This window comes from Vigna angularis, chromosome 7 (assembly GCF_016808095.1).
Source record: "Vigna angularis cultivar LongXiaoDou No.4 chromosome 7, ASM1680809v1, whole genome shotgun sequence".
In the NCBI taxonomy this organism is placed as follows: domain Eukaryota; kingdom Viridiplantae; phylum Streptophyta; class Magnoliopsida; order Fabales; family Fabaceae; genus Vigna; species Vigna angularis.
Genome location: NC_068976.1, coordinates 15,433,318 through 15,447,097, shown reverse-complemented (window position 1 = coordinate 15,447,097; position 13,780 = coordinate 15,433,318). Strand labels below are relative to the sequence as shown.

Sequence of the window (13,780 nt, the reverse complement as noted above, 5' to 3'; positions counted from 1 at the left end):
AAAAATTTTACGCTAAATTAAGATTTGTACTTTTTTAATATAACATGTTAAGTTTATATTATTTTTACTTAATTTTAAACTTGATTGAAAATATTTTAAAATATGATTGTGGAATATTATATCATTTTAATTTTGTATTTTTTTTTCTAAATTTACTTTAAACAAAATTATTTCCAAATTATGGAAAAGAGATGATACCTAAATAAGACAACCCCTAGATTCAATGTAAAGTTGAATTAGGTCAACCTAAATTGGAGTCAAAGTCAACCTAGATTATAGTCAAATAAAATTGACTTAAGTTTACTTTGAGTTTAATTAGTTTAATTTAAGTAAGATTATAACAACTTGAGTCGAGCAAAGTTTACTTAAACTCAAGTTGAGTTGAGTTAGTTTGAGACTAATAAAGTAGAATAAATCTAAACAAATAAAGTCTAGTTAAGTCGACTAGTCATGGGTCGAGCTAAATCGGTTCGAGCTCATGTTAGATTAAGTTAGGATCGACCCACATTCATTTGAGTTGGATTCTAATTCGGTTAAGACTTGATTAGGCTTAGCTTGATCAAAATCAGGTTAAGTCGAGTCTAGTCAAGTTAAGTAGATCCTATCCCAAATCAAACTAAGTCATTTTAGACCTAGATTGATTAGAGTCGGTCTACGTTTAATCGAACTTAGTCAACATCAACAAGTTAGAGCAAACTAACTTGAGTCTAGGTCAAGTTGAGTCGACTCAAGTATAAGTCAAGTTCAGTCAAGACAAAATTATGTTTAATCTAGTTGAACTAAGCTAATGTCAAATAAAATTTGGTTGGGTCCATATTGGGATGAATCCAGGTATGTAAGAGACAAATATTGTTATGTTTGACTAAGTCATGTTAATTTGATTGGAATTGTATTAAATTAAGTTGAATAAATCAAACGTTAGATCAAATTGAGTCTATTTTAAGTTAAATTGAATTAGATTCACTTAAATAAATATAAATTCAAACTTTTCTCAAAATATGAAATTCAGAATATAAGGATTTTCAAATTTTAATTAGAATTTTAAATTATTATTTTTAAGTAATTTAATTACTCAAATGAAATTCCAAAATTTTAATTTATTTTTTAAATATCTTACCTAAATAACATTTTATTATAAAGCATTTTAAATTTTCTAAAAACATTAACCGGCCTCTTTAATTGAACTGGACTTTTATGTAATGACTTATTTAATTGTTTAGTATTGTGAATATATTATCTTTATTTTATATTTATCTTTTATCTTTAATTATTTTGTTAGGACTTAACTCATATTTCTTGTATTGTAAATAGAGGATCTTATGTGTATATTCAACAAAAGGGAGATTAATCCCAAATATAATTTTTCACTATATTCAACATGATATCAAAGTCAGGTTTATTGTGTGTTATTGCACGTCTCGTCTCCTCTCAAACAACTATTCAGAGCACCGAGATTGCTCTTTTTTCCTTTTCAGGTACCTCAATTGGAGAATCTTTGATGATTTTTATAGTTTCTGTCTCCTGTTCATTTATGGTTTCTTCCGCTACTGTCTCTTTTGAGCTCTCTTTTGTCACCATTGCATTTGACTCATCCATATATGTTTTTTTTTCTATGGAAAAGGTGGTTTTTGTTAGTTTATTTATAGTGTGGTGGCTCTCCAACAATTACCTCTTTATCCGTGGGTGGAATTCCTCAACGGCGATTTGCAAGAATAGATTTACATGGAGCAACCTCCAAGATTTGTTGCTCAGGAGGGGGGGTTGGGTTGGTATTTCGTCTTCTATGTTGTCTTGCAAACCATTAGCAATTTGATATCACTCGAGTACATAATGAGATATTTTCACCAAGACCTTGGTAAATTATATTAGTAACATGGTACTTATGTATAGCTTGAGGGGGAGTGTTAGATATATTATCTTTATTTTATATTTATCTTTAGTTAGTTTGTTATTAATTTTTTATTTGTATTTTGGCTTAGTCCATATTTCTTGTATTATATATAGAAGACCTATGTGTATATTCAACACGAGGGAGATTAGTTTCATATATAATTTCTCACTGTATTCAACCAACATCATAGCTGGTATTGATTATTTTATTATTTAAATAAAATTTACAAATAAAAAAATTAATCATTCAAATTTTATTACAGAGAAAATTACCTTCTCCCTAAGATATTTTTGCTTTACTTTTTCTTGAAGGATTTGTTTATTCTTTACTAAGAGTCTACATTAGGAATTCTAATGGAAAATAGAGTAAGTTTGATCAAAATTTATTATGCATTTCGGAAAGTTTTGAAAGCATGATGATTATAAGCTTTGTCTGTGGTTATTATAGAATAAAGATGAATCTATGATAGTTCAATTTACATGTTCAGATAATTAAATCTATTTTTGTTATAATTACTTAGAGTTTATAAAACTAAATTTTGATGTAATATAACAGGCAGCGAAAAAATGGTGATATAAAGCGAAATATTTTCCATGGTTATCCACGCATATAAAACAGTTCAAATTATTAATTACACGTGGATAAATTAAATTCAGTCAATCACAAATATCACATTATATTATACAATTATATATTTTTCATATTTTAAAGAAAGTTATAATTAATATTTCATTGAATATATTATCATAATTGAAAAAATATTTCACAAAATTAAATAAACATTAAATATATAAATTAAAATTAGTTTGATAATAATATATATTATAGATTATTACATTAAAATTATATATGCTCTTTTTGGACAAAATGTGCCAAAAGTTAATTTTAAATTTGTGAAGTATATAAAGGGGTTGCATAGTTTGCGAAAGAAGAAGCAACTGAAGAAGAAGACACTGTAACCGCTCCGCCGTGACTCTTCTGTAGCTTTGAGGACAGAGACATGATCATCGCGGATTCCGATTACGAAGGTCCCGCTATCGAAGCCCTTGGTTCTCTCTTCAAGGTCACGCAAGTCTTTCTCCGGTTAGTTCTCACTCACTCACACATTCTTCTATTCTCTCTCTTTCTTTGTTCTTCTTGCACTCTTAAAACTAGGTTTTACTTTATTACCCTTTCTGGTTTTTGTAGGGACCATGGCATTCAGGTTTCTTACTCAGTTGAACATCTGGTAACGTTATTTTCCCTCTCTTTCTCTGTTTCTTTTTATTAATTTTTTTTTTTACTGAAACATTTATCTCTTTTGGAATTCTGATGCGTGTTAGAAATTGGCTGACAATCACGGTTCTGACCCTGTTCCTGGCAAGTTCTTCTCAACCTCGGTGTGGTATTTTTTGTGCGTGGTGGAGTTTATTTATTGTTTTTCTTTTTTTTATGCAGAAGAATCTACTGGCCTTGTTACACCCGAGGATTTGGAGCTTAACAAACAGCTGGATGAATTGGGGCTTCCTCTTTCCTTCCAGTCAAAGAGGGAGGTATGCATACAGATTAATTATTTTGGCTGAATGCTTTAGTAGTTTTTGGATTCTCTGTCAAGTGAGGAAAATACTCGGGGTATAGCCGTTGTTTGGACAATCGACTGCTGATATCGTGTTTGGGAAAGGTTATTTTTTTGGGAGATTTTAGCTGTTTTTGGATTTCAACTGTGTATTCGAGATAATGGCTGAAATCTGTTTTAAGTTTTTCCCCCTGAAAATAAGTAGCTTTGATGTATATGATGAAAATTTGTAGCTTGTGATTGTTGCACAATAGTTTTCTTTCCCTTTTACATTTCAGCAAGTGACATTAGTATTTAGGGATGAAGGAAACCCCCTAGGCAGGACCAAAAAATAGCTTTTTTTTTTACCCTTTGCATTCTCTTCCTGTCATAGTTATCAAACTCTCGAGTTAACTTGTAAACATACGAATTTACGTTCCCAGACATGGCTTCCGAGTTAACTCGAGAGTAAACTCTTTTCTGTGTAAACTCGGTATAATTGACTGTGAAATCGGTAGGATCATGTAGAATCGCGATTCGCGATTCTGCAAGCTTGAAAGGAAGAAAAATAAAAAAAAATGAGGTCGTTTGGGGTTTGGGGTTTAGGGTTTCATGACCTGATTGTCACTATCTCTCGCGCCCCTCTATCTCTCTCCATGGTCATGCCATCACCTCACCTCCTTAATGAAATGCATCAAAATTAATGACAATAATCTAAGTATTTGTGTTTTACAATATTTATTTTTATGAACAATATATCTATAAATTTTATTTATTTAAAGTTATATAATTTTGTAGACTTATTTGAATTAAGATATTATTTATATAATATTTTTTCATCTGAGGTAAACTCTTACGAGTTTACGAGTTGAATTTACGAGTCGAGTTTACTCGACTCTCACGAGTTTACGTAAACTCTCGAGTTTGATAACCTTGCTTCCTATGTAAATGAAAAAAAAATGAGTTTTTTTCTCTTCCAAACAAAATTATTGATCTTAAAACCACTTTTGTGAGTATCTGGAAGCTTTCCTTGGCCTTGGACTGGCACCCCGTCTTCTTTCCCTAATTTTTTGTAACAAAAAATCTTCTGTATTAACTTTCCAATTAATGACTGTAAGTATATACTCTTCTTTTCTTCTAAAGTGTACCTCTCATTTTACAGTAGTGAAAATCCACTGTTCAAGCTTTTCCCCCAATAAAAAAATATTACAGTTTAGGCTCAATGTTGGATTAGAAAATAAGTCCGTTTGTCTTCTCATCAAACTTGACTCATTTTGAAATCTAAGCTCACTAGTGTTCGAGTTTGATAACGAGCTTAATTAACCAAGCCCAAATTCTATGGTAAGCAAACCCTTTAGGCTCAACAAATCAGGCTACGTGGCATGCTTGAACTGTTGTTGCACAATGAACTTCACCTTTTCTCTTACATATTTAGTTTTAATGAGTTTAGTGATGCCACAATAAAACCAAATGCTTACTTAGTTGTCAGCTTGTGAACCTAACTTATTAACACGGTAGTGGAAGAGATTTGGCTGGTTCACGCATTGTCAGCTCTGGTTCTGATTAAGAAATAGTGATGTCCAGATTGAATTACAGAAAAAAAAAAGTTTAAAGCTATATAGTTGATATCTGTCTTTGTAATAATTTCAACAATAGTTGTTGATACAGTGGTGATCTGAACAAGTTCCATGAAGGACATGATTTTAGTTTTCTTATATCAAATTTTCTTTTAAATGATAGCATCCCTACTGGTACTCCTCTACCATTTATGTCCTGTGCTGTATGATTCCATTATTACTTTCTAGATTGCTATTGATGATATTTTTGGTCTATCTTGTTCTAGAAAAAAGGACCATTAAAAGGAAAAAAAAAGGGTAAACGTTCGAAGCATCCTGATACTTATCACAACCCTGCAGATAAAACCCTATTTGAAACGAGTGCGGAGGAGATTGTGTCTCCTGCAAAATTTCATGAAAAAACTAGTATTCCTTTATCTTGTATATCAATGCTGGGCCAAAGTGAATCTTCTTATTGTGAGGGTGCCATGGATATTGATATGACGCAGTATGCCTCTTGTGAAGTAGATAATTCAGCCTGCTCTACGGGGTCTGCTAGTGGTGTGTCCAGGGAGATAAATGATGATAATATAAATCAGGTAGCGGCTAATGATGCTCAGGATGGTGACTTTTTAATCAGTAATGATTATGTTGATTTGAAAACTACACCTTTTTCAGATTCTGCTGTCTCTGCTGAAAGCCATTTGACAGGTGGTGGTGTCAATTATTGTGGGGCAGAATATGATGAGTGTTTGGTGGACAGTGAATGTTTAAAAGTTTCACCGACTGTTGGAAAAAGTACAGATTGTGAGACTATTTGCAATGACGACAGTGATGCCACTTGTCTTCCACAGCTTATTGAATCCGAGTTGCTTCCTGTGAGCTCAGAAGGTATTGGATGTGACAGAAATGATGTTTCAAATAATTATGCCGTGCTTGGAGACTGGATGGCCTTCTGGGATACTTATTATAAGAGAACGTACTTCTACAATGTCAGCACACGCACTTCTACGTGGGACATACCGTCAGGGATGGAACATCTGGTAATTGGTGGGTGTACTGAATCAGATGATAGTGAAACTCTTAAGTCTTCAGAGGGGTGTGGAATACAAAATTTCACTAAAGCACCTGAGGAAACCTTGATTGAAGAGAACATGGAAGGAAAGCAACATGAAGAGTGCCTTGTTGAGATTGGAGTTGCTGCAGACAATTTGGTCTCTGATATCACTACAAATAGTGAAAACCAATCTCTTGATCATTCAGACGAGTGTCTTGAGAGATGTAGTTGCAATTGTGGAATTTCATGCTGCTCAGTATCAAGTATGCCAGATCATATTATTTGGTAATGTTTGCTCTAGCTCTAATTCAAACCATTGAAATAAATCCTATAAACTATCATATAATCATTTTGAAAAAATTATCTGTTTAAAGCTCTTCACATTGCAATGTTAGGTAATTGTTTGCACCTTGTATAAATGCTAAACCTTTATCTTATGTTTTTCTGTCGTCTAAATATGTCTAATAGCTTTTTCCGAGAAAGATAATGTAATTGCAAAGTTGATGGCCTTTCAATAAAAAACTAGAAGTGGTTAGAAAATGTCAATGGTTAGCTCTCCAAAAGTTCAAGTTAGGTAAAACAGTCAGGCTTAAATCATGCAGCGTAGGTCCACTCATAGCTTATATCTTTTTAATTAGATGATTAGGGATGACACGAATAAAAATACCACTATCGGGCTTCTAAGTGGAGGCTTGTGACTGATTTATATCTCACAAGAATTTTATGAGTGTGGATGTCTTAACTTGCTATTCTGATTCTTTTATCAACCAATGCACTTTGCAGCTCTAATGATCGACGCATTCAAGTAGCACCAGAGGTTAATCATACACCCTTGGAAAACACGGCAATTGATATGTGTGGATTGGAATCTAAATGTGAACCTTCCACGTTAAAATGTGGGAAGAAAGTAAGAAGGCAAAGGCAGAGGAAATTATGTAATGAAGCTGAAGGATTGTGCCAACACTTCAATCGTGGTAACTGCTTTATTCTTTGGCCTTTGCAATGTCGCTGCTATTCTAATAATCTCATAGCTAATTGGATCCAATGATATGACAATACTTTCTACTAGGAGTAAATTATGTTAACATTTGATACATTCTTATGTGACAGCTTTTCTGTTCTGAGTCAAAGACCTAAAATTCTGGATTGGTGCTTGTATGATTTTGATTGATAAAAACTGTTTTCCTGTCATCATGGAACATATTAATGCTAAGTATAGATTTTGCTGAGTAAAGGCAGCGTGTTATTAAAAATTGATAGATCTTGCTGTTGTGTTAAGCTTTTTTTTTTTTTTTTTTTCATTTTTGCAGATATGCACTTTCAAGAAACGCCTGAATCATATTCTGCTACAATTGCCAAATATTGGTGTCAGAGGTATACTTTGTTCTCTAGATTTGATGATGGTGTAAAGATGGACGAGGAAGGATGGTTTTCTGTCACTCCAGAGGCTATTGCTCAGCATCAAGCAATACGTTGTGCTAGTGCCATGATAATTGACTGCTTCACTGGTGTTGGTGGGAACTCTATCCAATTTGCACGACGGTGAGGACTGAATAGGAATTACTCACTTGTTGATATATTTTATAGTAATTTTAATTTTTGTCTGCTATGATGATAATGTGTGCGGAATGGTTGTCAACAACTCATAAAAAAGTTCTGTATTTTTCCAAAGAAAGAAAATAAATTAACATTTATTATGATTAATATATTCTTTTAGCAACATGAATTTCATTAATATAACTTAGAACAAGAAAGACATTAAACATGCCCTTGGGTTTGTTGTTATTATCTCATTCATGCACACTTTCCTCCTTGTGTTCTAAGCTACTTTGGATTTGTGTGATGTATCTGGTGAGCCTACCTCTTAGTGCCTTCATGTTCAAAAGGGTCAATTTATGGATGCAATATCACACTTCATCTCTGACACAAAATAATACATTTCTAGTTGGACTTCCCACCTAGTGAATCCCATATTTAACTCTAAGAACATTGTGTTGCCCTCATGCAAAATTTGTTAATGCATATATTGCATGGTTATAGGTGTTGGCATTCACTTAGCATATATTAGATGATTAACATATGTTCTTATTCTTCTCTCTTTGGTTTATTTTGTGCTTAGTAATCCAATTTATATAGTCTAGTAACTACCAACAACAAATTGTTAATATTCATTTCATTTTTACTGTTAAACTGGATAAAGACATAATGATTCTTACCATTTTTGTCCAATCAAGTTATTCTGGCCTGATTGCTAGTTTTGTTCCACTATGAAACAATGGTTTTGTTTAAACTTCCACTATTCAGTCATAATGTTGTAAATTTGGTGAAATGATTATGACTTACTTTGAGAAAACTAATCTTTAAATATAAGTTTTGATCTCTGTAATTGACAATGACTTGATATTACAGTTGTGGGCATGTAATTGGGATCGATATTGATTCGTTGAAGATTGACTATGCTAGGCATAATGCTGCTATTTATGGGGTGGTTGATCAAATTGACTTTATAGTTGGTGATTTCTTCCTCTTGGCACCAAAGTTAAAGGTATTGAAGTTTTCATATTACTTGCTTTGGGGGATGTCAATGCCATTGTTGATATGTAATGGCTAGGATGCTTCTTTTTGGATTCTTAAAATGAATAATAAAAGCATTGAACGTAAGCTAGAGTAAAACTTTTTTTTTTACACTAATGTTACCTGTGTAATTGTGTTCTATAACCTACACCTTCCAATGTACTTTAGCAACACATGGTGATACTTGTGCTTTGCCATCTTGCTTATTGAACATATTTTATCATAATCTGTACCCTGATGACTGCTTTCATCTCCTGTTTTTTTCGCTCAAGATTTGAACTAGAGGTCCATAACAGATGTGTAAGATTTGAAACCCTTGTCTAGCCGAAGCCATACAAGTTCCTGTAATCTGTATTTCTTATAAACATTCCAGAAAGCCTCAACATAATTATCATGTAGCTCGTATTTTAATAGTTTGTCAGATATGTTATACTTGTTAATTTGCTGCTCAAAGATGTTAAAATTCCTTGAAAAATCAGATCATCACTGTAATTTTTGTGCAATGTATAGTGTATCAAATCATTAACACCTGGGTGTGAATCTTTGTAAGAAGTGAGAGGGGGAACACAGATGGGCGGTTGGGCACAGTTCTTTCTTGGCCTACCAAAACGGGTGTGGTTAAGAAAGTTTTACTTCTAAATATTATAATTTTGTTCTTTTTCTATGCTTCAAAGGTATGTGATATGTGTTCCTTTCTTTACCTGTATAATCCCTGGTTTACATCCTCTTGGATTTGGTATGGTGTTGCCTTTACAATTTCATATGAAAATGGATGACAAAAGAAATAAAATTTTATCCTAGATTATGGATAGTGTAATATGATTGGAAGTTAGTCAACTTTTAGAAGTAATATACTTCGGGGTAGTTTGACAAATTGACAGTATATTGTCTTGCAGGCTGATACCGTTTTCTTATCTCCACCATGGGGGGGACCTGATTATCTCAAGGCTACTACTTATGACATGAAGACAATGCTTAGACCTCATGATGGGTAGGTACTTGCTTCCTTTCTGTTGCAGCTTTTGAATTTTATCTCCCATTTAGATTTCTGTTTTCTTGGTGCAAAGATACATACCTTTTTACAATCCCATTTTAACTTAAAGCTGCTCCTGCGTAGTCATACACTGTTTAGTGCTGCAAAGGAGATTGCTTCCAGAATTGTCATGTTCCTTCCAAGAAATATAAATTTCAACCAATTGGCTGAGTTATCTCTGTCATCCAGTCCACCATGGTCACTAGAGGTAATTTCAACTTCTTATCTGTTTGATGTGCTTTAGTTTGAAGTGTATATATAAATAACCCCTACCTCTTAAGGTAAACGGAAAAAAAGAGCGAGGGGCAGAGTGTGAGACAATGTCTTACCGGGGTTGAGAGTATTTTTATTGTTGATAGTTTGATGATGAGTATCTGTTCGGTAAACTATTGAGACGAAGTTATGTTTTATATGACTAGGTTATTGTATTTCTTAAAGGCCTAAGTGGTGTAACATAATACACAAGAATATGGGTGTACAATGTGGTAACTCTTTGATTGTCTTCCGTTAACTAGTGTTTTAGGGTGTCCAATTTCCCTAGTGTACTCGTTAGAGGCTGGTTTGAGGACCACTTTTCTATGTTAACAATGACACATGTATATAGGTTGACTAGGAAAAGAAACAAGCCACGTTATAATTGATTATCAATGCTGCATTATCTTCACTGTTCTTGTGTGAAGCATAATATAACCAATAGGGGGTTTATATCATTGTATTCTTTGGTGGCTTATTAAATATCTATCTCTTGAAAATTAACCCCTTCGTCTATGGTGGTTCTAGGTGGAGAAAGTTTATTTAAATAATAAATTGAAGGCCATCACAGCTTATTTCAGTGATACAACAGTAGGAGGGTGCTAAGTTAAACACACTAACTTCTGCTGCATATTAAATTAAGGGTACTCATCCCCTGCGAGGAGAAAAAGATTGACAAAGGGAAAAAAGCAATGAGGTGGTTTTGAAGTTGTGCTTCTAGTATTGATACTTTTTCGAGGAATTTTTAGCTCAATCTTCAATGTACCAAAATAACTCTTGTTTCAGTTACATTGTAAAAGCTGTGCATACTGTATTTACCCCTTTTCCCAAATGAACTTGTACATATGACCTCTGTAACACTAGATATACAGATAAAGTTATTTGGGAAAGGTTTGTTGATTGTGTAATGATGGGGGGAAGAGAATAGTACCCTCCACAGGTTATAAAGAGGGATTTCTTAGGAGATGTTCATTATCCATCTCATTTCAGTGATTTCAATGATTACCAGGGCCTTTGGTAAAAATTCTTATAAGAAAAATTAAAATAACATTGTTAATTTAAAATTAAATTTTGTTAAGATTTATCACTCAGAAAAATTAATGTGATAAAGTATTTATCATGAAGTTTATTCATACTAGTTGTAATTAGGTCTCATGTTTTGGAGGCATTTAAATATTGAGTCATTTTAACCTGGTTGGAATGTTGCCTTTTACAACATATTTTCATACTTGCATTAATGATTAGATTTCTTGAGTTAATGTGTATAATTTTGTATATGATATTATTATATTTATATCAATGTTGTTTGTAGTGGAAGGAGACCCATGTCATTTATATTTATATTCCACCTCTAATTATTTGTTTCAAAATACATCTAAATCATCATGTATGCACTTAGTTCAATAATTTATATGTAATATTGAGATTGATATTGTCATAACCATTAAAAACACACTAAAAATCCCATTTGAGTGGAAGACAAATGTCGAGCAAGGGGAACTGAAAATTAGAAAGTGGAAGATAGGTGTGAGCAGTCGAGTGGCCGTTCGGTTTTGGAGGGTAGAAGTAAAACTTAGTTTTTCAAAATTCACGCCACTCTCTGCATGCAACCATCTTCTTCAATCTTCTGAAACTCCATTTTTCTCCTCCTTTTCTCTAAAAAGCTCTTACTTCTCTCTACAAAATCTCACTCTTTTTTTCTTCCGATCATCAAACAGACCACACCTGAGCATTTCCAGTGTCGAGGACGTTCGTTTGAACCGATCAGTTCCGGGTTCTAAGTTGGTAAGTTCTCTCTTCATTCAGCCGGTTGGTTTCCTGGTACATGCAAACCTAGTTTATGGGTTGCATGAGTCAATCATCTTGTTCTGAGAGTTTCTGGATTTCTGTTTGGTTTAGTTTCTTAAGGCGTGACTGTAGAATGCTAAGGTCTCTGGTAAAGGTGAACCTGTATTCTGAACTGTGAACGTTCGGTCACGCTTAGAGGTAAGGGAAGCTTATATAATTTGATTAAGATTCTTGTTTTGAATGGATGTCGTTGATTTCTGAATGAATATGACGTATGATTGTTGATATGTTTCGACTGTATGAAGTGTGAATATTTACTATGATACGGCTGTATGAATGTATGAAGATAGATGTTGAGAAATGTATTGATAAGATTATGAATTCTAAGTCTAGAGTTTTATGTGAAAATTGATGTCCGTCACTGAAGATCTTTGACCGTTGGGTTTTCCTGTGGACTCGGTTGGAACTGGATTCTTTCATTTGGAAAGAATTCCAGTTGAGGACCGAGCGTCTTTGTTATGTAATATCTGTATATAAGCGTTCAACCAAGAATATTCGTTCCTTGGTGTTTGATGGTAAACTTAAGTATATCTATATGTATTTGTATATTTCGTTCGTTCGTGAACACTATTTAAATGGTATCTTATTATATTTATCAAGCCTTTCTTCTATAAGTTTAGTAGTGCTCGATCTTACACCAAGCGCTCGGTCTTACACCAAGCGCTCGTACTAAGTAAGTGCTCGGTCTTACACCAGGCGCTCGTTCTCGTTTTCGTAATCTATCTTTATAATAAGAGCGTTCGTCCAAACTCCACAGAGTTCGCTCTCTATAGTGCTCAGTCTTCAACTGACCTTCGGTTTCCTTGAGGTTTAGCTCATTAAGAAGCTAAGTATTTATTGGCGATCGGTTTCGTCATATGATTCCGTCAAGTACTATTATTTGGTGTCCTACAGTACCTGTCTCAATTGGTTTCGGCCTAGAGTCCTAGTACTCGGCCTAGGCTTTACGGTGTTCGGTTTGAACTCTCAAGAGTCAGTTCATTAAATTGGCTCACTTGGTAAACAACATTCGATTATATTAGTCTCTGAGAAGTATTATTATATTCGGTCCTTTTCACAACTAGTGAGTAACTCTCTCAATTTGATTATGTTTGAGTTGAAGACATCTCGGTCTCACTCCAAGTGTTCGGTCTTGTTCTGTATTAAAAACTAACATGCGGTATTTGGTATCCTAAGGGATCATTATTCAAATTGGTTCAGTTGAGGTTTTAATAATGAAAGATGATAGAATATCGGATGAAATGACTTTGGTTATGAAAGAGTGTTCCGGGGAGGAATATCTCATGATTTGATATTGAAATGGTAAAGTATGAATGTGGGCACGCTAAGCTGGCGGTTCATCCTGATATTCCGTGATTACTCGTTTCTCACGTAAAGAAGGGTAAGTCATGTGTGGGAATAGTAGGAGGTCCTCGTCCTTATGGTTAATTTGGACGGAACGGACTAACCTCGGGTGACAGCTGTTGAGGGTATCCCAGTTACTACATCACCCGGGTGCACGAACGTCGTAGCTACACAGAATTCATACAGTCCGGACAGTCAGAGTCTAGTATTAGGCTTTACATGAATGAGTTATCTTGTTTAAATTGATTGAGTGAGATATATGTTGATAATTGAATTAAATTACATAAGCTTACCCTATTTCCTGTCTTGTCCGTTTGTACGTTCAGTGGTTGTTCTTTTGTTGCAATGATCATCCGTGTGGATGTGAGCAGAAGGAGAAGCTTTGCTGGAAGAGACGTTGGAAGAAGAAAGTTTGGTCGAGGTAGAAGTTAAGACCGAACAGTAGAGCCGTTCGGTCAGTAGTTAGTTTCTTTGTGTGATAACCGTTCGGTCATCTATTGTTTTCTTCTTTTGTATGACTATTCGGTACGTCTTCTGTAAACCGTTCGGTCTAGATTGCATATTTGTACAGTTTTAATTTCCCCGTTATATTGTAAGGCCGTTCGGCCATAAGCGTACGTCTCATCTTTTGTAAGACTGATCTGGAATATTATTAATATGCGATTATTTCCTTATATAGTTTTTATACTGT

At 33.9% G+C, this 13,780-nt stretch overlaps 1 protein-coding gene across 9 annotated transcripts; it reads left to right on the top strand.

The window, feature by feature from the left end:
- The first annotated feature begins 2,810 nt into the window (after positions 1-2,810).
- On the top strand, positions 2,811-13,755 carry LOC108338673 (uncharacterized). Of its 9 annotated transcripts, none has more exons than XR_008250614.1 (12): positions 2,811-2,974; positions 3,080-3,119; positions 3,214-3,250; positions 3,329-3,423; positions 5,269-6,323; positions 6,822-7,012; positions 7,349-7,580; positions 8,448-8,583; positions 9,509-9,603; positions 9,730-9,853; positions 11,616-11,883; positions 13,416-13,746. XR_008250614.1 is itself a non-coding variant. In XM_052880565.1 (12 exons), the coding sequence occupies exons 1-11, from the start codon at positions 2,892-2,894 to the stop codon at positions 11,676-11,678; spliced, it is 2,151 nt and encodes a 716-aa protein (XP_052736525.1). In that variant the 5' UTR covers positions 2,811-2,891; the 3' UTR covers positions 11,679-11,682; positions 11,797-12,041. The 9 variants fall into 9 exon arrangements, 6 of the variants coding, with proteins under 6 accessions (XP_052736525.1, XP_052736524.1, XP_052736526.1 ...); XM_052880565.1 differs by lacking the exon at positions 13,416-13,746 and having other exon boundaries at positions 11,616-11,682; positions 11,797-12,041; XR_008250616.1 differs by lacking the exon at positions 13,416-13,746 and having other exon boundaries at positions 9,716-9,853; positions 11,616-11,682.
- Positions 13,756-13,780: the final 25 nt, after the last annotated feature.

Excerpts from the sequence above, each read along its gene's own strand:
- LOC108338673 (XM_017575702.2), top strand. The coding sequence starts at position 2,892 with ATGATCATCGCGGATTCCGATTACGAAGGTCCCGCTATCGAAGCCCTT. Across the intron at positions 2,975-3,079 it reads GTCACGCAAGTCTTTCTCCG|GGACCATGGCATTCAGGTTT; the intron begins GTTAGTTCTCAC and ends TGGTTTTTGTAG. Across the intron at positions 3,120-3,213 it reads CTTACTCAGTTGAACATCTG|AAATTGGCTGACAATCACGG; the intron begins GTAACGTTATTT and ends GATGCGTGTTAG.